This window comes from Patella vulgata, chromosome 3 (assembly GCF_932274485.2).
Source record: "Patella vulgata chromosome 3, xgPatVulg1.2, whole genome shotgun sequence".
Lineage (NCBI taxonomy): Eukaryota > Metazoa > Mollusca > Gastropoda > Patellidae > Patella > Patella vulgata.
In genome coordinates, this window is record NC_065881.2 from 4,321,661 (window position 1) to 4,342,825 (window position 21,165).

At 38.6% G+C, this 21,165-nt stretch overlaps 1 protein-coding gene and 1 long non-coding RNA gene across 6 annotated transcripts; one reads left to right on the forward strand and one right to left on the reverse strand.

Moving 5' to 3' along the window:
* Positions 1 to 1,513: 1,513 nt before the first annotated feature.
* Positions 1,514 to 6,458, forward strand: LOC126815399 (uncharacterized). Its single transcript, XM_050541013.1, has 3 exons — positions 1,514 to 2,072; positions 2,280 to 2,823; positions 6,452 to 6,458. The coding sequence occupies exons 1-3, from the start codon at positions 1,604 to 1,606 to the stop codon at positions 6,456 to 6,458; spliced, it is 1,020 nt and encodes a 339-aa protein (XP_050396970.1). The 5' UTR covers positions 1,514 to 1,603.
* Positions 6,459 to 7,779: 1,321 nt separating this feature from the next.
* On the reverse strand, positions 7,780 to 14,343 carry LOC126815574 (uncharacterized). 5 transcript variants are annotated; one of them, XR_007677988.2, is made up of 6 exons: positions 14,208 to 14,343; positions 13,407 to 13,516; positions 12,195 to 12,317; positions 11,841 to 11,932; positions 10,041 to 10,128; positions 7,780 to 9,257 (listed from the first exon to the last, which is right to left on the reverse strand). It is a non-coding gene; the product is annotated as an uncharacterized LOC126815574 (long non-coding RNA). The 5 variants fall into 5 exon arrangements; XR_007677986.2 differs by lacking the exon at positions 14,208 to 14,343 and adding an exon at positions 13,903 to 13,921; XR_007677987.2 differs by lacking the exon at positions 14,208 to 14,343 and adding an exon at positions 13,735 to 13,806.
* Between the last annotated feature and the right edge of the window lie 6,822 nt (positions 14,344 to 21,165).

Consider the following 21,165-nt stretch of genomic DNA (forward strand, 5'->3'; position numbering starts at 1 on the left):
GTTAATTTTGCACGACATAAGTTTTGAAATATAATTTTAGCCTTTAAAATAAATGGGAAGGCAATACCAAATGGGTCAAAAATAGAACTCATTACAGACAAAATATTGCGTCTAGTTGCTAAAGAATTTAAAATTTCAACCTTAAATTCAAACATATCACTTTCCACACACCACTGGACACCTAATACTCTTTTAACAGGAAAATCATTACATAAATATAAAATCTCTCACTCTTCAATACGATCTTGGTCAGGAATAAAATTTAACAATTTACGACTATTACTTATCCATTTAGTTAATCTAAAACCACCTTTAGATAAGAGTTTGCAAACATCACGAATAAGTGAAATACCTGTCATTTCATCACTAACTGACTTTAGAAAATCATCGACATAAAAACCATTAAGTATACTATCAATGGCAAAAGGATTATAATCATTTTGATTATCTAAGGCTACTTGCACATGCAGGGGAACTGGTTGCACCAAAAACATGTACAAGCATCCTATATTCACATAAGGGTTTTGTCAAATCTCAATTTGGCCACCATAAATAACGTAACATTTCACAATCGGATTTAGCTACCCTAACTTGGTAGAACATGGATTCTATGTCGGCCATAACTGCAAATATTTCTTCTCGCCAACGTATCAATACACTTAAAAGTCTATTAGTAATGGGCCGGTCACACAGGCTTCCGCGAGTTGATCACGTGTAATTTTGCTATAAATTTTGCAAATTTTTTCTACACGCGGTGAAAATCAACCAATTTGTCTCAGACATGCTGGACACGCGAATGACAAGTGGACCACACGCGCGCGTGTGCATCGCGTGTCCACCACGAGTCCTCCGTGTGTGAGCGCTTGTGGTCAGAAAATGGGGTCACACGCAGCGCGTGTGTATCACTTGTGCTCCACATGTGCTCCGCGTGTGAATCACGTGCCGATCACTTGTGCTCCGCTTGCCGCCCGCGTGTATAAAAGCCGCCGCGTCCGGTGTTCTGGATCAGTATCGATCAATATTCCGTAGAGTAAAGATCAAAATCATGGCACCGAAATCAAAGAAGGGCAACTCCACGCCCAAGAAGATGAAGAGGCAAGCAAGGCCCAGGCCGAAGGCAAAAGTCTCGGAGCCTGAAACTGCTACCGAGGAGGTGGAGAGCAGCACCCCCGAGCCCCCCCAGGGCAGCAAGAACAGGCAGTCCAAGAAGATGGGCATAAAGGTGACGGCTCGTGTACATGCTGCTGCTGCCGCTGCTGGTGTCCCTGGTTCCAATGGCAGTGGAGAAGAGGACGAGCTTCTTCCTGATGGTAAGTACAATTTATGTAACATGTTTTTGATTTTTTATTTGGAAATACTCGTTACTAGTATAACGTGACGTGTTCAAAATTTATTTTATTTAAATATTCGTTTACGTGGCTGTCAGAAAGTATTCAAATTTATTTATTTCAATTTTATTTATGCTAAAGTGTTCATTTGATATGTATGTTTTTCAACATTCCTTACTATTTATTAAAAATACCTTTATTTTCTCTTTTCATTTTGTACAACAGTTGCAAACACTCCAGTCAGCACGAGTGGTCCTTCTAAGAGCACTGCCACTATGCCCGTCGCCACTCAGGCTGAGCCACAGCTTGTGCCACTGGAGAACCCTGCCTCACCTTCGTCACCTGCGTCACATGACCCCACACCCGAAGTTCTGGTGCGAGAGGAGCCTGTGGAGGAGCAGAAAGAGGCTGATGGTCATGCCAAGGGCAAGGGCAAGAAGCCGAGAAAGCCAAGAGGTCCCAAGAAGGAGTGGAAGTTGCCACCTGACACAGAACAGGATCTGGTTGAGTGGATGCGAGACAGAAGTTACTTGTGGATGCGCAGTCAACGTGACTACAAGAAAAAGACAGAAGCCTGGGAAGCTAAAGCAAAAGAAATTGGTATCTCGACTGACTACCTCGGGCACTGGTGGAAGAACTTGAAGGACTGGTACGTCAGGCTGATCAAGGTTGCCAGTGGCCAGGAGCGCAAGCTTCTCACCGACAGGGACAAGTGGGTGCTGAATAATATTTCCTTCTACAAAGGTCAGTACATATGTTGATAATTATTTCAAACATTTCCATTTTTCAAAAGCATTTTTGTACATTTAATTTTAAAATTTAAAACATAATAATTACTACGATTTAGTGTAATGATTATTCAGAAATTCACTTGTCCCTAATAACAGTCCTTTAATATTGTTCAGAAAAATTTGAATGCAAAACACTTAACAAACGTTTACCTTCTTTCAGCTGCCATACCTGATGAAGAATCTGACACTGTCATGCAGATCCGACGTACTGCTGCTGCTGGCTCTACTACTGGTTCTGCCGCTGGTTCTGCCTCCACGTCCACAGCAAGACCCCCTCTGCTATCCTTGGATGACCCAGCTGAGACGGAGAGACAGTCAGGCAATGTGCTCGAAGACCTCGAGAGGGAGGCAGCAGAGCTCGGATCAGTCAACTCTAGTTTCCAGCACAGGAAGAGGAGGAGGAAGGAGGACGAGGCGGAGAGCTGGATGCCCGAACTTCGTAAAAATCTTCAGACCAACCAAACACTCCTTGCAAAGCTGATGGAAAAAATGCTCGAGGACAAGGAGAGGGAGAAGAGCCAGCGTGAACCCTTCATAAGCTATGTCACCCAGACTCTCAGGTCTTGCAGTCTTCAAGACTTCAACAATGTCAAAGAGCTCATATCGGATATACTGAAACAGATAAAGGCTCAATCTGAAAGACCCTCAGCTTCCACTTCGGCTCCTCCAACTTGCACAGCCGCCTCCTTTGGGCAGTATCATCAGTACCATCAACTGTACCCTCAGCATCAGCAGTACTTCCAGACACAGCCCAACTATTATGCCTGGCAGCATGGTGTAGGGGGAGGAGGGGGAGGATACCAACAGCAGCAGCAGTACCCTGGGCAGCAAGAGCTTCAACAACCCAACCTCAGTACTCCTCGTCAACACACAGCATCTTCAGAATCGATGTCCAGAGCACAGAGCACTGCCCTAGGTGGGGATTGGTCGTTCAACATGGAGCAGAGCAACTTCGGCCGTGTTTCACAAGACAGTATGAACACCCCACCATTCTCGACAGTGTCACCAGCAACTCACCGACCTCCCATTCTGGCATCTGCAGCTTTGGGTGCACCACCATCCTTGTCAACACCACCAGCCGTGGAACCAACAGCAGTTGAGAGTGACACTCAGTCTGTGGCTACTCAGGGAACTCGTGACAGTTACAGTGAGGATGAGGATGCATGAAGGTTTCATGTTACACTGACAGTTGTATTTTGTTGTGTTGGGATGTGGTGCATGGTGCTACAGTGACATTCCTTGAACTGATGTATTTTGTATTTTGTTTTTGCCATAGCATGGATTGCTAGCAGTGACTTTCTTTTATTTCACTTGTTATACACGTGATACGTGATAATAAAATTGTTGAACTGTTACTAATTGTTTTTCGTGAATAAATTGAACTTTGTGAAATGGTTTAAGAAATGAAATTAAAATTTGTCGAGTTTACGGCGTGATGAACGTCGGGGAAAAGTGCACTTATTTGTATAACGCACGCCGTAAACTCGACAAATTTAATTTCATTTCTTGTAATTACAACTCAACAAATTTCATTTGATTTTATCGATTTATAGCGAACAAAACTAGTAAAATTACTCCGTAGAAAAGTAGTCCGTTTGCAAAACCTTGTTCATCGCCCAATGAACTTGGATTGTATGTTGCATCTCAGTCAATCAGAAAATAGTATTTGCACCATGTGACTTAGAAGTTGTAATTATAATAAAATGAAAGTGGGAGAATATTGCAACAAAAATGTATTTCAAATGTCAAAAATAAAAGTTGAATAAATACTTTATGTAACTTCTTTTCTTTGTCATTTCAAATATTTTTATTCCAATAATCTTTCATTTTTATTTTATAACCATATTATTGAATGGCAACAAATGTAACAATACATTGAAAATAATAAATTTTAAAATTATTGCAATAAAATAAAATTACATCTCAAATGAAAAGAAATAAAAGTGAGTTTAGGACTAAAGGTCCTAAGCTTACTTTTATTTTTTTCAAATTTGAAATGTACTTTATTTTATTGCAGGATTTTTTTCATTTATTTTATTATATAATAGTTTTATCAAAGTTTTATTGCCACAAATGCTGCCCCCCCCCCCCCCCCCAAACACATACTGCCACAATGCCCCCAAACACTATCATTTGTCCACACTGTCACTTCCACAAGAACTAGTCAAGGAGCATGTTGTCTTGCCATGCAACACTCCCAGCAGGGGATGAACACCATTCCATTATGAGATTCCTCTGAGCCTTGGCCAATTTGTAGTCTCTGTTGGTTCCTGGTAGGTTCTCAGGTCTTGTGTCATCCAGATTCTTTCCTCGACGCCATTCACCAGGCACCAGGGCTCCATCAGGGCGTTCAATGTCAACAAGTCTGTTTTGCATGACAGGATACCTCGTGCGCATCAGGTTGTGGAGGACCACACATGCCTTGACAATGAGCCTAACCGTGTCTGGTTGGTGCATCATTGTTGTTAGTAACACCTGGAATCTGTTGGCAAGAATGCCAAAGGCATTTTCCACCACCCGTCTTGCTCTTGACAATCTGTAGTTGAAGATTCTTTGTTTTCTTGATAGCTGTCTGTTCCCAAAGGGCTTCATCATAAAGCTTCTCAATCCAAATGCATCGTCACCCACCAGGAAGTAAGGTAGATCTTCTGTGTCCCCTGGGAGGGGAGTAGGCTGAGGGAATCCAAGAATGTCACCGTTCTGTAAGCCTTCTTTAAACTCACTGGCATTGTAGATATGCGCGTCTGATGAGGCCCCCTTGCCACTCACGTCCACCCATAAGAACTTGTAATCACTGGTCACCACAGCCAAGAGAATAATGCTGAAAAAACCCTTGTAATTGTAGAATTCAGAGCCAGAGTTGGGAGGGGCCTTGCATGCTATGTGTTTGCCGTCTATAGCTCCAATCACGTGAGGGAAATTCCACCTGTTCAGCCAATCGTCTGTAATTTGTTGCCACTGTTCGGGGGTTTCTGGAGGTGACAGCATCTCCTCACGATATACATGCACGATTGCCTCACAAACTTCACGAACAATGAGGCTTATGGTGTTGTGTGGGACACGCCAGCCATACTGCATCTCCCTGTATTTCGAGCCTGATGCAAGGTGCCTCAAGGTGATGGCCACCTTTAAGCCTGGGTCCAAGGGAGCTCGCCAATTGGTTGTCTCCTTCGTCAGTGTTGGTGTCAGCCTTTCCACCAGTTCATCATACATCACCGGAGGCATTCTCATAAAGTTCTTGAAGGCACGGGGGTCCTCGTTCCTCAGCTCCACCATCAGCCTGTCATACAGCCCCAGCTGTGGCCTGCGGTTGATCCATTGGCGCACCCATATGGCTCTGACTCTTCTTTGTCTTCTCCTCACTCTTCTTCTGACATCCAGGGCTTGCTGAACCTGAAGTAGCTGGTTCTGATGTTGCTGGAACAGCATAACCAAAGCATTACGATGCGCCGGATCCATGTTGCCTCTTCAACGTCTTGATCACAACTGATGAAAAATGGCCCACACGCGATCTTTTTATAGCAGAAATAACTAGTGGTACAAACGAGATTGGGTCGTGGACGACACGCGAATCAGTCGTGGTTCAATCGCGATTCAACGCGAAAACACGCGAATGGCCCGCGGATGACTCGTGACACAATCCCTGAGGAAGCCTTTTACACGTGGAGCACACGCTATCACAGGTGGTAGGAACGCTGTAGACACGCGGATCACAAGTGGATGACAAGTGCTACACACGCAGTCACACGAAGAAATTTTGCGTTTGCCCGCGAGTGACCACTTGTCGTCCACTTGTGATCCGCGAGTGTACCACGTGTTATCGCGTTTGGCCCGCGTTTGTACAGCGTTTACACCACGTGTGCGACACGCGGTGGCCGTTGCGCCTAATTTTTGTGCTGCTCAAAAATAAAATCGGACTCCGTGCGCGTGTAAAATTTTTCGCGCGTGTGCGCACTTGTTATTCGCGAGTCCACCACGTTTCATTCACGTGTCATTCACTTGTGACCGCGCTTACTTCGCGTTTGACAGTTCTTCCTCGCGATACACTCGTGATCAACTCGCGGAAGCCTGTGTGACCGGCCCTTTAGGTCTGGACCTTATAACAAGTGGTTATTTAAAGAGAAATTATCATATACAATTGGACAATTAAAGACTATTCTTACTTTATCAGATGTTTTAGGGTGTTTGACAGAGTGATGGGTAATATACCATAATCGTTTATCTAAACCATTAATATCATGAATAATTTTTGGATTCTAAATCATTCATGAACTTAGTATATTCACAATGAAGCTTATCATTTACTAACAAGTTTTTCAGCATACATTTCAGCTTGTAATTTGTTATTAGGTACATTTACATTTTTTATTTCTTAAAGGTAATTCTAATTCATAATGTCCATCTACAAGTTTTGCGGATTGATCCATAATGTCTATAAATCGTTTATCTTCAATGGAATAATCCAATTGAACATCATTAAGGCGCTCAGCAAATTCCAAATCAAAATAAGCCTTGACTTGTTTTTTTAATCGCGAGTCAAGTTTACAAAAGTTGACACTGAAACTGTTTACATTACTTAATTTTCCTGGAAGTCCATATAATAACTAACCGAGAGGAGATTTAATCGCATACGGTTCTCCGATGTCACCTATCGCAACTTCGAGAGGCATTGTAGCTGCGGGCATATTACTACCAATCATTAATGTTACTTCTGGAATGCAAAATTCTCCACTCAATTCAGGCACCCGTATATGACGCAAATGTTTGAACTCGTTTATATCTTGCTGACTTGGAGCATCTGACTTGTTCACTGGCATTGATGTTCGAACGTAAGACTGTGGCAATTCTATGTAGTCATTGTTGTTCACACCACCAATAATCAAATTATCTAATACCATTTCTGTGTCTGTTCTACGTTTAATGTTTTTAATAAGACTTTATATTAATTAGTTGTTTTGGTTCTAACACGAAGTGCATCGGACAACACTTTACTAATAACAACAGCACTGCAACCATTTTCAACAAATGCTAGTGTATGTTGTAATGGGATAACTGCACTGAAAAAAAACTTGTGTTGAAAGAACACAAACTTGTGTTAAATTCAACACAAGTTAGGTGTCTCTATTTAACAACACAAACTTGTGTTAAAACAACACAAAACTTGTGTTAAATGTTGAAACAACACAAAACTTGTGTTAAAATGTATCAAACAACACAAAACTTGTGTTGAAACTTGTGTGAAATCTACACAATACTTGTGTTGAAACTTGTGTTGAAATTTCTGAAACTTGTGTTGAAATTTCTGAAACTTGTGTTAAAATTTCTGAAACTTGTGTTGAAATTTCTGAAACTTGTGTGGTTTCATACAAACTTGTGTATAACCATCATCAAAAACTTGTGTTGTATTTTTCCCCAATTTATATCCAGCATAGCAACCTTTCTATGCAGGACCCCTCTCTTTGCTCTGTTAGACCTGTAAAGTTTGATAAAAGAAGGAAACAAAAAAAAAATTTGTAAGATTATTATTTATTCATAAAATCATAGGAAAAAGTAAATTAATACATCAAAACTAAATAGATATTTGAAATGTTAACAGAAAAACAGAGACTTCAATTCTAATACAAATTATATTGTGTTATATATAATGACCCCCCCCCCCCCCACTTTACCCATCACAAAATATAAAATAGCTATTTAAATTGTTTTTTGCCCCACACACTTTACCCATCACAAAATATAAAATAGCTATTTAAATTGTTCTTTACCCCAAAACAAGAACTGAGAATATAAAGATATGTACACAGTATCCCTACCCCATACCCCAAAATATATAATTCAAATATATCTAAATTTAATAACATCCAAACTAAGCACTAATAAGATTAATTATGCACTAAATTGAAACAATTTCAAAAACTGAAAAATGTTACAAAATCACACTACAAGTGATTTGTGAGGCATCTAGAAATAACTAGCATACACAGAAAACTAACAAAAGAAAATTGCTCTATTTTGCAGGAGTAATAAAATGATGTAGAGCCTTTTCCTCATTAAAAAAACCCCAAACAAAATGAATATTTTATAAATAAAAGAAGCAAAGCATCAAGATTACAGGATTGAAATAAAAAAATATCATATGTACAAAAGATTTATATACAATCACAAGTCATAAGCCACAGTGGTTCAGTGAGCATAAGGCGTTGGCCGCGAAATTTCAACTGGATTTTCCGGCATAGTTCCCACTTTTCAGTGTTGGATATGGCAAGGGATAATTGGGTACAAGCCCAGAATCAAAAGAGAGAGAGACAGAGAGAAATGGGGTTTAACGTCTACTCGACACAAACTAGATCATTTTGGGACTAACATATGGTTTAATTTTATTTCAATAATTCGCTAGCGCGTAGGGGTCTTTAGCAGTGGGAGGAAACCGGAGGTCCCGGAGAAAACCCACAAGATTGGACAGGCGACCCCACTCCTTGTCTACAACCGGGGATTCGAAACCATGCCAGTTGACTCAATGACAGGAGGCCGTATGATACAGCATGCACGTGCTAACCATTCGGCCATCCACCCCCACCCCCCAGAATTGAAACCAACCCAACTGCGTACACTTTGAAGAACCCTTGAAAATTGAATTATTTGAATCAATGACAGACCTTCTGATCAAATGTGTGCGTGTTAACCATTCGGCCCCCCCTGGGTACCCTTTAAAGAACCCTTGACAGTTGAAATATTTGATATAAGGGTAGGGTAGAATCACTCTAAGAACACAGAAAAGCAGGATATTAAAACGTATTTCATTTCATAAGCAAGGGAAAGTCACCTTAATGTAGGTCAAGGTTTTTTGTAATTCTGGGTGTATTTGATCTACATTTGGTTTCTAGTAATGCCTATTAAATACTTTATGATTTCCGACCAAATTCTAAGTGATTTATATGTCAGTTTACTTGCTATATTATACATACATATTTGAAGAGAATTAAAATCTAATTGTGTTTTGGAAGAAAATTTAACATTAATAACAAAAAATAAATATTTAAAAATTGGGTCAAATGCATTCTTTCCCAGAAGTATAAATTGATGCTTGGGTTCTCTTGTTGTTATCATACACCAAATACTCTTTCAAGGGTGTTCCAGCCTAAAAAATAAAAAGTAGGCAATAAGAATACAATGTTTAAATAAACAATTTATTTTGCCACATCGAGACTGAGTCTCTATTTGGTTTCAACTTTGCGTAACGCTTATTGTGTCTTGTCCACTTAAAGACCCAGGCAGATTATTATGCTCAAATCAAATGGGTTAAAAGTCAGAAAAATGAAATGAAATGGGGTTTAACGTCCTACTGTTCTGCTCCTATACTGGGCTAATAATGACGGGCATATGCCACACAGTGTGCCCGGGCAGCGGCACTATCATCTATTCTTATATCGAATTCCAACTGCCAGGGGATCTTTTACGTGCATTCCAATATTCGTCTCATCGGAAGGACTAGACAGCTGTCTTTGTCAGGCCAAGTCAGAAAAAAGTCTTGAGATTTGGGACTGAAGTCTCATAATAGGTCAACTATTCACCCGGTTCATACATGTATTGTCTGCAAATCCAGATTCCCTACTACATCATTGGCAGCACCTATTTACTTGGCAATGTCTAATTATTTTTGGACCCATTCTTATTTTATTTCCATTGACAACAAATTGGATATTACCCTTTAAAATCTATTGAAATCTATTTGAAAAGTAAAATATTGTCCATCATTATTTTACTGCTATTTTCTGTAATGGATGTGATTGGCAAAAATCAAGCATGCCAAGTACTTGAAATAGCTGAGTCCTAGGCATTGCCCCAAGAAGAATAACTAGATTACCAAGCAAGTGTATAAAACTACTTCCTGATTAAAAATACAAATATGTATGTTACTTACATTTTGCCTGATTATCAAGCTCTGTGAGAAAAGTTTCCACAATATGAATAGCCATTTCCAACTGTTTTTATCTTTCTGATGTAGTTAACTGGAAAAAAACATACTATGTATGAGATGACTTAAATTGACTCAACAGTTAAAAGATGAAAGTTTTAATTTACAGTCTATATTTTACACAAATTTCTGGAGAGAATTAAAATATAATTGTGTTTGAGAGGGATATTTAACATTAAAAACAAAAATAAAATGCAACTGATAACTTATTAGCTTTTACAATCACTATATTCTTTTTCAAAATTATAAGGAGATCACATGGCTAAGAGGGTACGACGCTGGCTCACTAGCCTGGAGGTCGGGTGTTCGATCCCTGAATTGGCTGAGAAAGTTCATCCAGATTTTCCGACGTGTCTTCCCCTTGTCAGTGATACAGGACGGAGGACCTGACAAGGACAGCTGTCTAGTCGTTTGGATGGGATAAAAAAAACGAGGTCCTGTGTACACATTGGCGTGCATGTAAAAGATCCCTTGGCAGTTGGAATTCGATATAAGAGTAGGCTGTAGCGCCACTGCCCGGGCAAAATTTCCCTCATAGCACACTGTATGGTGTATGCCCGTCTTCATTAGCCCAGTTTATGAGCAAAACAGTAGGATGTTAAACCCCATTTCATTTCATTTTCAAAATTATAAAATAATTTGATGGCTTAATATTCAAGTATTATGACCAGGTAGAATTAGAGCATAGTTAATTTGAGGCCAGAGCCATTATAGATTAGCCAGAATCCTAATTAAAATAAACTCTGTAATTATATTAGAGAGACATTGTTTCATAAATTATTATCTATTGTAAAGTTATTCCAGTAAGGTATTAAGGATTATATTGTAACTAAAAACAAAGCTAAGGTATAAAAGTCCTAAAAATTGTATATTAAAGAAAAGGGCAGTTAACCACAGGCAGACAGAGGACATACTGAAGGGCAGGTCTCTGATAAGTTATTTCTTAGATGCTGTTCCTTATTAAGTTACCTATCCTGTGGGTCAGTATTATATGTATATATTATCTTTGTTAGATATTGTTACAGAATATAAGATTATACTAAGAGAAGTGAGTTATTGAATTATTGTATGTTCAATCGTACACCTCCAACTAGATTGAACATACAACCCATCGTCGAAGGTTGGACTATAAGTAGGTCCATAAACCCTGGATGATAGTATGTGGTTGAGTTGGCAATAAATATACTTTACGGTTCACAATTTTTAAATAAATAACTTATTTTTCCACACGTTGAGTCTCTATTTTGTTTCAACTTTGCATAATACTTATTGTGTCTTTTCAAGTTACAGACCCAGGTAGATTATTATGCCTCAATGGGTCAGAAGCCAGAACAAAAGTCTTGAAAAAAAGACAAAATGAAAAAATAATCATTTAATTTACCAATTATCTCCACTAAGGCAGTGGTGAATACAGTATTGCAAACAATATTACAATATGATATTAATTATATTTTACAAATTCATGCATTTGAACGCTTTATAATAATGATTATGAAAGGGTGTAACATTGCATCCATCTTATAGTTTTGAAGTCATATAGGTCTTTCGCAGTGGGAGGAAACCGTAGGACCTGGAGAAAACCCACGAGGTTGAACAGGCAACCCTACTCCTTGTCACGTACAACCGAGGATGACAGGCCGTATGATACAGCACGCACATGCTAACCATTCGGCCATCCACCCCCCCCCCCCACCAAGTGTATAGAACCAGTTCCTGATTCAAAAAGCAAATATGCATGGTACTTACATAGCCTTTGTCTGATAAGCAACCTCTGTAAGAAAACACTTCCACAATATCAATAGCCCTTTCCAGCTGTCTTGATCTTCCGAGGTGGCTAACTGAAAAAAAATATGCAATGTATTACATTAGTTGGCTTAAATTGACTAGACAGTTTTGATTAAGTCAAAAAATGTTAATTTAACTACATTTGTTTTGTTTCATGTGTTGGTTTGCTTTGCCACAGATGAGACAGTCATATCTAACTAAGATTCTGTCTGTGCTCATACATGTACGTGTACAGTTTTACTATACTAAACTGAATTTTAGATTTCAAAATAGCATAACAGCAATCTTTTCTATAAGAATTAAATAGTTACCCACCAAGAAAAAGCTGCTCTATCATCATTTTTTCCAGCCATTTCTTCTTCCATTTTTTTACTTTTATAATTTCTTTTGTTACATGATCTTTTCCTGGGTGATTTGCATATACATCCAATATTGAAACTGAAAAAATAAATACATTATATGTAATTTACCATTAAAGCTACCATACCATATATACAAACTGTGTGATTTGAAATTGAAACTAATGTATCTATATGTATCAAAAATTTTAATCCCAAGGAACTACCTAAGCCGTAAAAATCTATTTTTATAATCCTTGTTTGTCACATGGTTTCAATGTCGCAGTAATTAGAAGACGACCATGGTGACTGAGTGAGTTAGGTGCTGGAATACTAGCATGGAGGCCACAGGGTACCTCTTGGGGTTGACCGAGAAAGCTCATCTTGATTTTTCAGAGTGGTTTCCCCTGAGATCCAATGTACACATTGGCGTACACATAAAAGTTCTCTTGGCAGTTTGAATTCACTATGAGAGTAGGCCATAGTGTCGCTGCCCGGACAAACATTTTCTCTTAGCACACTGCATTAGACCAGTCGGAGCTGAACAGTAGGACGTTGTCTTTAAACCCCATTTCATTTCAGGTAATCTAGTATTTTTCTAGTAAGATTGAAGTCTCTCTACTTTCTTTATATGTAAATATCATATTTGAAATAAGCCATACTTTTATTCAATATGGGGTGGGGCTGGGGGGAATGGTCTAGTAGTTAATGCATTCACATGAAATCACAGGGTCTGTCATTGTGTTAAGTGGCATGGTTTCGATTTCAAGGAGTAGAGTCGCCTGTCCAGTTTTTCTCTGGGCCATTCGGTTTCCTCCGTTTGCTAAATACCCATACCAGCAAACGAATTATTCATATCAAATTTAACCTTACCTGTCCTTTTTCCCGAAACAACCTAGCGTCTGTAGGCTAAGTAGAATGGAACAGTGTGCAGGGAAATGGTGGAAACGGAAGAAAGCTAATCGTCGTCGTAGTTGATTACCGGTATGCATATAGGCATAGCTTGGACTACTTGATTCTTCAAATACAAGTACACGTAAGGCCTTGTTTATGTCATTTTTCTCTCTATGTTGCATGTATGTGTCATATAAATACTTTACTTGGGATTGTATGTTCACATACACTAATCATTGTAGGACATTGGTAAAAAAAAAAAATAGAAAATATAAAAATTAAATGAAATTGTTACCAGTTTTTCTTCAAATTCCAATTCAATGCCAAAATGGAGTCCTTGAACGGTAAATTCTCAATACGGTAATTGCTGTAACTGTAAGGTGGAATGAGTCATATCATCACTGACTGGAAAAAATAATGAAACTATAGAGAAACTTCCACAGACTGATTCTAGTTCCATTATTTATTATTTATTAACTGTGACTGAATCAGGAAAATAGGGGCCTAATAATATTCCACAGAGTGACAGAGTCGGAGGTTGAACGGAGGGTTTGGGGAAAATATCTGCTTATTTGATTTAAGGTTGTTTTTTTAAACATAAATTAGATTACAATTCAACTAACACAAAAGTGTAAAAAGATTTTTTCTAGTCTGTGCCCGCGTTTATGTCTACTCTTGGCAAAATCGTTATAATATAAAAAAAATCATGAAACAAGAATCAAAATGGCCGCCAATCGGGTCTCCAACGCCAATCCAACCTCCCAAGATATAATTTCAAAACAGATTCTTACCTGCTGGTTCAAGTCGAACCGTTTCTGCTTTAATCATAATGCGATTCTGTAATGTAAGTATTTGAACAACATCGTAGCGCCGAACAACTAATGTTAATTAAGCATGATTTCAGAAAAATTGAACAGATTTGATAATAACATGCCGAAATTTTTTTCCTGACCGCGCCATATTATAAACATGAACTTCCGGTTTAAATTGTTGGAGGTTTTTTTAAGGAAACGAAATACTAATATTTAACAGAGAAACAATATCGATGCTAAATTACATACATGGTATTATTTTTTTTATATAAATATTCACAAACCTGCGGTCTTGTATTCTATGTGACCATTAGCTTACATTTGTCAAACATATCACTGCTCCAAAATCATTTCAGCACGTTGTTAAATGTTAAATTAATTGTGTGAAATCACTTCATTTAATGTCCGCTTCCACCGAGATGATATCGCAGACAATATGTAGCCTATAGTACGTTGATTTTATCAACCAATCACATTCAATAACAGTTTTACTTATTTTCTTGTCAACGCATTTGGAGTCAATTGTTAAAATCACACCGGGCATGAGCGCTCAACAGGCCTTTGATCTACCAGTTTATTGGGCCCAACTTTATTTTAACTACAGACATCTTAACACCAATTAGCATTCAAGTCTGTCTGGCTATATTGTCTGAGTAAAAAATACCTTTCTCTTACTTGTGGACCCCCGGATTAAGACTTTGTATGGAGTTCAAATTTTAAAAAAAAAATATTTGTTGACGGTACACATTACTTGTGTTAATTATATGGAAAAAACACAAGATTTGTGTTAATGCATTAAAAAGAACACAAGTTTGTGTTAATGCAATGCAAAACAACACATAACTTGTGTAGAATAATTTTCACACAAGTACTTGTGTTGAGATCCAACACAAGTTTTTTTTCAGTGTGTTCAATGTAGTTCTGATTTTAACTGGAATCACTGAGAATTCTAAAGTTACTGACAAACTAAACAAGAACAATACAAACGGTTTTTCTAACTGGCTCATTAATAAGAATTAAATTCCTCCAATCAAAATAATCCAATAACTTACATCGGTATACTCAATAAGTTAACCATAATGCAAATAAATACTAATGGTCTCGGACCACGTATGACAGAATTGAACCACTTTGTTAGCAAATCCAAAATTAATATAATATGCATACAGGAAACAAAATTAGGTCCAAAGCAGAAGGACCCAAAACTAACTGGGTTTACATTCTTGCGGAAAGATCGCCCAAACGTGACAAAGGGATGGCAGGGATGATGTTCCACTGGATCGAGGATTTTCTAAACGATAGGCAAATACAAGATAATGTAGGTCTCTCAATAAGCAATAAATATGAACTGGAAAATGGCACACCCCAGGGTTCTGTTATAAGCCCGACACTTTTCAATATCATAATTAATGACCTTCCGTCTAATAACTACATTAAGAAACTTATTGACGTAGCGGTTTATGCAGACGACAGTTCAATCTGGCATGCAGCGAATAACAACGGTACGGTTAGAACGAGAATGCAGGAAGCGTTAGACAAATTGTCAAAATGGTCTAACGACTGGGGATTTCGGATATCTGAACGTAAAACAGTAGGTATGCTCTTCTGTAAGAATCATAGGGAAGTGGCGTCTATGAAACTAGAATTGAACAATACAATTGAATTAAAAGATCAGGCAAAGCTTATTGGGGTGACCTTTGATCGTAAAATGACTTTCATACCACATATTGAACATGTTGTTAAAAGAGGACAGAATGTTCTGAATGTAATGAGATGCCTGACGGGCATATCCTGGGGAGCAAATAAAACCACCCTGCTCATGATATATAGGTCCATGATAAGATCAATATGTGACTATATATGGCTGTGTTGCTTTTGCGAGTGCAAATAAAACAGCTCTTGCTAAATTAGACAGTTTACAATACCAAGCTATAAAGATAGCAACAAAAGCCTCATTTGGTACAAAAAGGGAAAGTCTATTGCAGGAAGTAGGTGAAATAACATTCGAATTGAGGCGCAACGAACTGACATTAAGATACTGGCCAAGTTACAATATCTAGGGGACAGCTGTCCAACATTCAAGTGCACAAATCATCAAGGACGAAATTTAAAACAAATGTGAAATGGGAGACTCAACCGTTCGGTCACAGAGAAAGTGATTTATTAAAAGATCTAGGATTAGACCACTATCAAATCACTGACAGGGTATTTTCTTATCAAGCTCCCTGGACTTTACTGAATTCAAACTATAATACAAGCCTAAATAATAGTGTTAGGAAAAAAGAAAATCCGCAACAAGCTCATATGCTCTCGAGGGAGCTCTTGAACGAAAAATGTATGCCCGTCTTTATTAGCCCAGGTTAGGAGCAGAACAGTAGGACGTTAAAACTCATTTCATTTCATTTGAACGAAAACTGGCCATCGCATGTGAAAATATAAACGGACGGGTCTCACGACCCTAATATAAACAAAACTGCGTTAGGTGTCAGCATTCCCGAATTCAATGTTAATATATCAAAAAGTTTACCAGATGGATGTTCCATCTATACAGCAGAATTAAAGGCAATATCGACAGCTCTTGAGTGGCTTGTGGCATGCACCGTTCAAAAAGCAGTCATCGTGTCAGACTCCCTTAGTAGTATAGAGTCAATAAAACACGACATTGGTGCAAATGTTAACTCCCTCCAAAGCAAAAATAGAACCGTGGAATTTGCATGGATACGATCTCATATCGGTATAGTAGGAAACGAGACCGCAGACAATCTGGCTCGCAAATTGCTCAGCCTCTGCGAAACCGAAGACTTAAAATACAGCGTTCAGGAATTTATTAGCATTGTTAAAAGTAAAATTAAATCAGAATGGAAAACTGAGTTGGCCAAAGCAAATACTTTTAGATTCAAATTAAATAAAGACCTTGTTGTAAAAACGGAGATCAATCACCCATCGCGCAAAATTTGTGGGTTAATCACAAGACTTAGAACTAAAGATTTAATTACCGACCATAAATATAAGCCAGTGAAGTGCGAATGCTGTCAAATTTTGATCGTTAATCATGTCTTCATTACATGCAATAAATTGGAAGATAAAAGACTACCTGTAATAAGTTTAATGGAAAATGCCAAACTTCAACATACCCTCCAAAATGTCCTCTTCCCCACTCAGAATATGTCATATAAAATTTATGAAGCGATCTCAAAATTCATAGAAGAATCGGGAATCAACTGTTAAGTAAGTTGCGGAAATGAGCACTAGTCATGGAAAGATAACTGGTTGTGTAGAACAGTTTGGCGGCAAAGCCACCTAGGTGCTATAATAATATCAGAATAGGTTGACATTAAGATAGGGAACTACATATATAGTTACAAAGGAAGGAACTATTGTTGTAGGACAGTATGGCGGTTCAGTGTACTGCAATGATTTAATATACTATTCAAAAAAAGTAGGGGATATTTGATTTTGGGGGCATAATACTAAAATATGCAAATGACTACGAAAAAAGTCACTATAGAACCTAACAGAAGAAACATTTCCAGTTACATGTGACGCCCTAACGCACCAATAGCTACCGCATGGAATGCAGGTGATGCTTGGGATCATCATGGGGGTCCAACCCAAGATTTGCACGACTCTGACTTTGAATGTTACAGTCATTGTGGCATTGAATTCCAGGGTGGAAACATCAGTTTAATTGTTTTAGTGACCAGAAAACAAATTTTGATATGCGTCGGCTTACCCAAAATGAAAGGTTACGTGCCCTTGGCATGCTACAGATCGGCACAACACAGGCGGTTGTGGCGCGGACGATGAATGTTTCTCAGTCTGTCATAAGCAGGCTATGGTCCAGATACCGTGATACACAATCTGTACAGGACAGACCACGCTCAGGTCGACCAAGGGCGACAACTCAAGCCCAGAATCGATTTATCCGTACCTTGGCCTTGAGAAATCGTGTCATCACAGCAAATCAGATCAGCGCTCGTCTTCAAACAGACAACTGGTGTGAGAGTGAGTGGCCAGACGATTCGGAATCGACTGCATAGGGGTCACCTTCGCGCCCGACGTCCTCGCGTGATCCCTTGTTTGAGAGATCATCACATTCAGGCAAGACGTCGTTGGTGTAGGGATCGTCAACACTGGGATAATCGACGCTGGAGCAATGTGATGTTTTCAGATGAGTCAAGGTTCACTGTTGATTTTTTGGACAGACGTAGGAGGGTGTGGCGTCGTCGAAACGAGCGCTTCCAAGACGTTAACGTCATCAGACATGATCGATTTGGGGGTGGTTCTGTTATGGTGTGGGGAGGCATCACTGTTGCTGGAAGAACGGCTTTACATGTTGTTGCAGGGCGTGTTACAGGCCAGTACTACCGGGACAACATCTTGACAGTCCATGTTGTGCCGTTCGCACGACGTCATGGCCGCCGTTTCATCTTCCAGGATGACAACGCAAGATGTCACAGGGCCAGGATCGTTACAGGTTACCTCCAACAACAGAACATCACCACATTACCTTGGCCAGCACTGAGTCCCGACCTCTCCCCCATCGAGCATGTCTGGGACATGCTTGGACAGAGGTTACGTCAACGTCAACAACGTCCTGCCAATGTCCAAGAACTTGCTGCTGCGTTGCAACAGGAATGGGACAATCTGGACCAAAATGACCTTAGACGTCTCATTAGGAGTATGCCACGTCGGATCAATGCTTGTTTGGCAAACAGAGGAGGATTTACCCGTTACTGACTTGGTTGTGATGCTGTGGTAACTTTGCTGTTTGACCCCGGGTATCATTTTACCCTTATAATGGTCAGTCTGTGCCTTACTTAGTCTAACGATCATTTGGAATACATCGATGAATGTGAACTTCATTTCATTTTGTCATTTGTTTCTTCGTCAGTTTCATTAGGTGACTTTAATAACACTTAAAAATCAAATATCCCCTACTTTTTTTGAATAGTATATATTTCATTTCAGAGAGAAATCTCCCTTACACCATAAATAACACATTATTGGTGTTAATCAGAATAACAGTAGTCAATTATTAACGTCTTTTAATGTCAGTTATATTATTAATTGTTAGTTGAATTGTAAAGTTTCCATCATCATCAATAAATCCACTGCCAGGATTACAGAGTGTCACCCAGTCAATAATATTAGTACGACAGATTAACCAATAACCAGGCCTAACAGTCTCTCTACATTGTTTAACTACAGATTGTCTATCATCAGTTTTATTTATAACTTTATATGTGACGTCAACTTTACATGACGTAATACTTTTATCTTCTACGTCATTCAGCTTTAATCCAACACATAATGATGATGATGATGATAGTTTATACACATAGATACTCCATGTAAAACCTGCAACTACATGTTGTTTACAATTATACCAAACATCACTATTCAAACTACCCGCATTAAAAACATCTTCAAACATATTCTGATGACAACTTACACTTTTACCAAGTTGATTAGTTAACAGAGTTTTATTGATCTCTGCTACTTGAAATGTTGAATATCTTACATCAGGTATATCCAATTTTCTACAACAACTGTCATCTTTTTCCTGTCTAACTTTAGGTAATCTTTGTAAAACTTGAACAATGGACGAATCTTCTAAAACATTCACTGAATATTTAACACTAGCTTTTAAATCTTCTGTTAGTCTTTTAATGTCCCCCATTAACTTCCTGAATTTGGATTCTTCCTCTTCACCAGTTTTCTGCATTTCCTTTTTAATATTTTCTCCGATTTTATATAATTTTGAGCAGATTTTCTCAATCTGCGCATCTACTTTTTCACATTCAGTTTTTGTGCAGTTTTTGACTTCAATTAATTTACTATTTAAATTATCATAATGTTTCTGAAAATTAGTGATTTGTTTTTCTAGTTCATCATTTAGTGATTGTAAGTCGTGGCTGATACTTTGTCTGACTTCACCCATCTGTAAATCTAAATAATTGTGTCCGTTATGATCAGTCACGAAACATTTCCAACAAACGGCTACGGTACAATCTTTACAGTAGAATTTTACAATCTCTTTTTCATGTCGCAGACACAAATCTTTAGGATTTGTGATGGGCGAATCTGAAGTTTTTTCCTTTATCGGTTCGTGTGAAGTAGACGCTTGATAGATCTGTGTTCCATTATATCGAGATACATTGTGGTCTTTACAAGATTTTAACTTATCATGCATGGTTTTACATGATTTACATAAATATTGATCACAGTCTCGACAGAAATATTGACACGTATCTTGAGTTTTAAATCGATCCAGACCCCCGGCCCTTAGATTTATACAACTACGGCACAATGGGCATTGGAACTGGTCGTTAGTTGAGGTTTTGTTCACATAATCTTCTAAACAGATGAAACAGAACGAATGTTTACAATCGAGTATCACAGGTCGTTGAAAATCGTTCAAACAAATACTACACACTTTCTTCTCTGCCATTTGCAATAACTGAATGTTACACTTGTTGTATAAAATACGAGTAGAAACCAGACAAAACAACAATAAGGCCAATAGTAATAGTTTATTCATGCCTTGATTCTGTGAAATGAATAACATTTTGACACCAAAGCTTATTGAAGTGGTTTTTGATGCAGCGTGGACTTACCCTTTAACTACTCAACCCAAAAAGTTTGTCCCGAATCCGGGTGCCGAGAACTTTGCTGTGATATCTATATAAATATAATCAAAGTGTGTATGTATGAATGTTTGCCCATCACATTATTATGTGCTATAAAATTCACCAGCATCACAACGAAAATGTTTTAGGCCATTAAATTCGGGTCCCAGACGCTTCAAGCTTCGTTGCCGCGCTCTACCCTAACATATCTGCTATTAAATTAAAAAGCGGGGTATCCTGCTAGTAATTCAATAATGCAGCATTTTTATAACTTATTCATCTGTTAATTCGAAAACATAAACATCTTGAAGCCACCAAAGCTAGTTTAGAAGTTATTATGTGCGCAGTGAGCCTACCATAACCCGATTGCCCCATATGTTTGGTATGTATGTCGACAAAACAGCGCAGCTCGGATAGGAAAGAAATGGGGTTTAAAGTCCTACTGGGCTAATGAAGACTGGCATACGCCATACAGTGCGCTATGAGGGAATTTTGCCCGGACAGCGGCACTACGGCCTACTCTTTTATCGACTTCCAACTGTCAAGGGATCTTTTACGTGCACGCCAATGTGTACACGGGAAGCTCGGATATGAGGAGGGCTGGAAATGA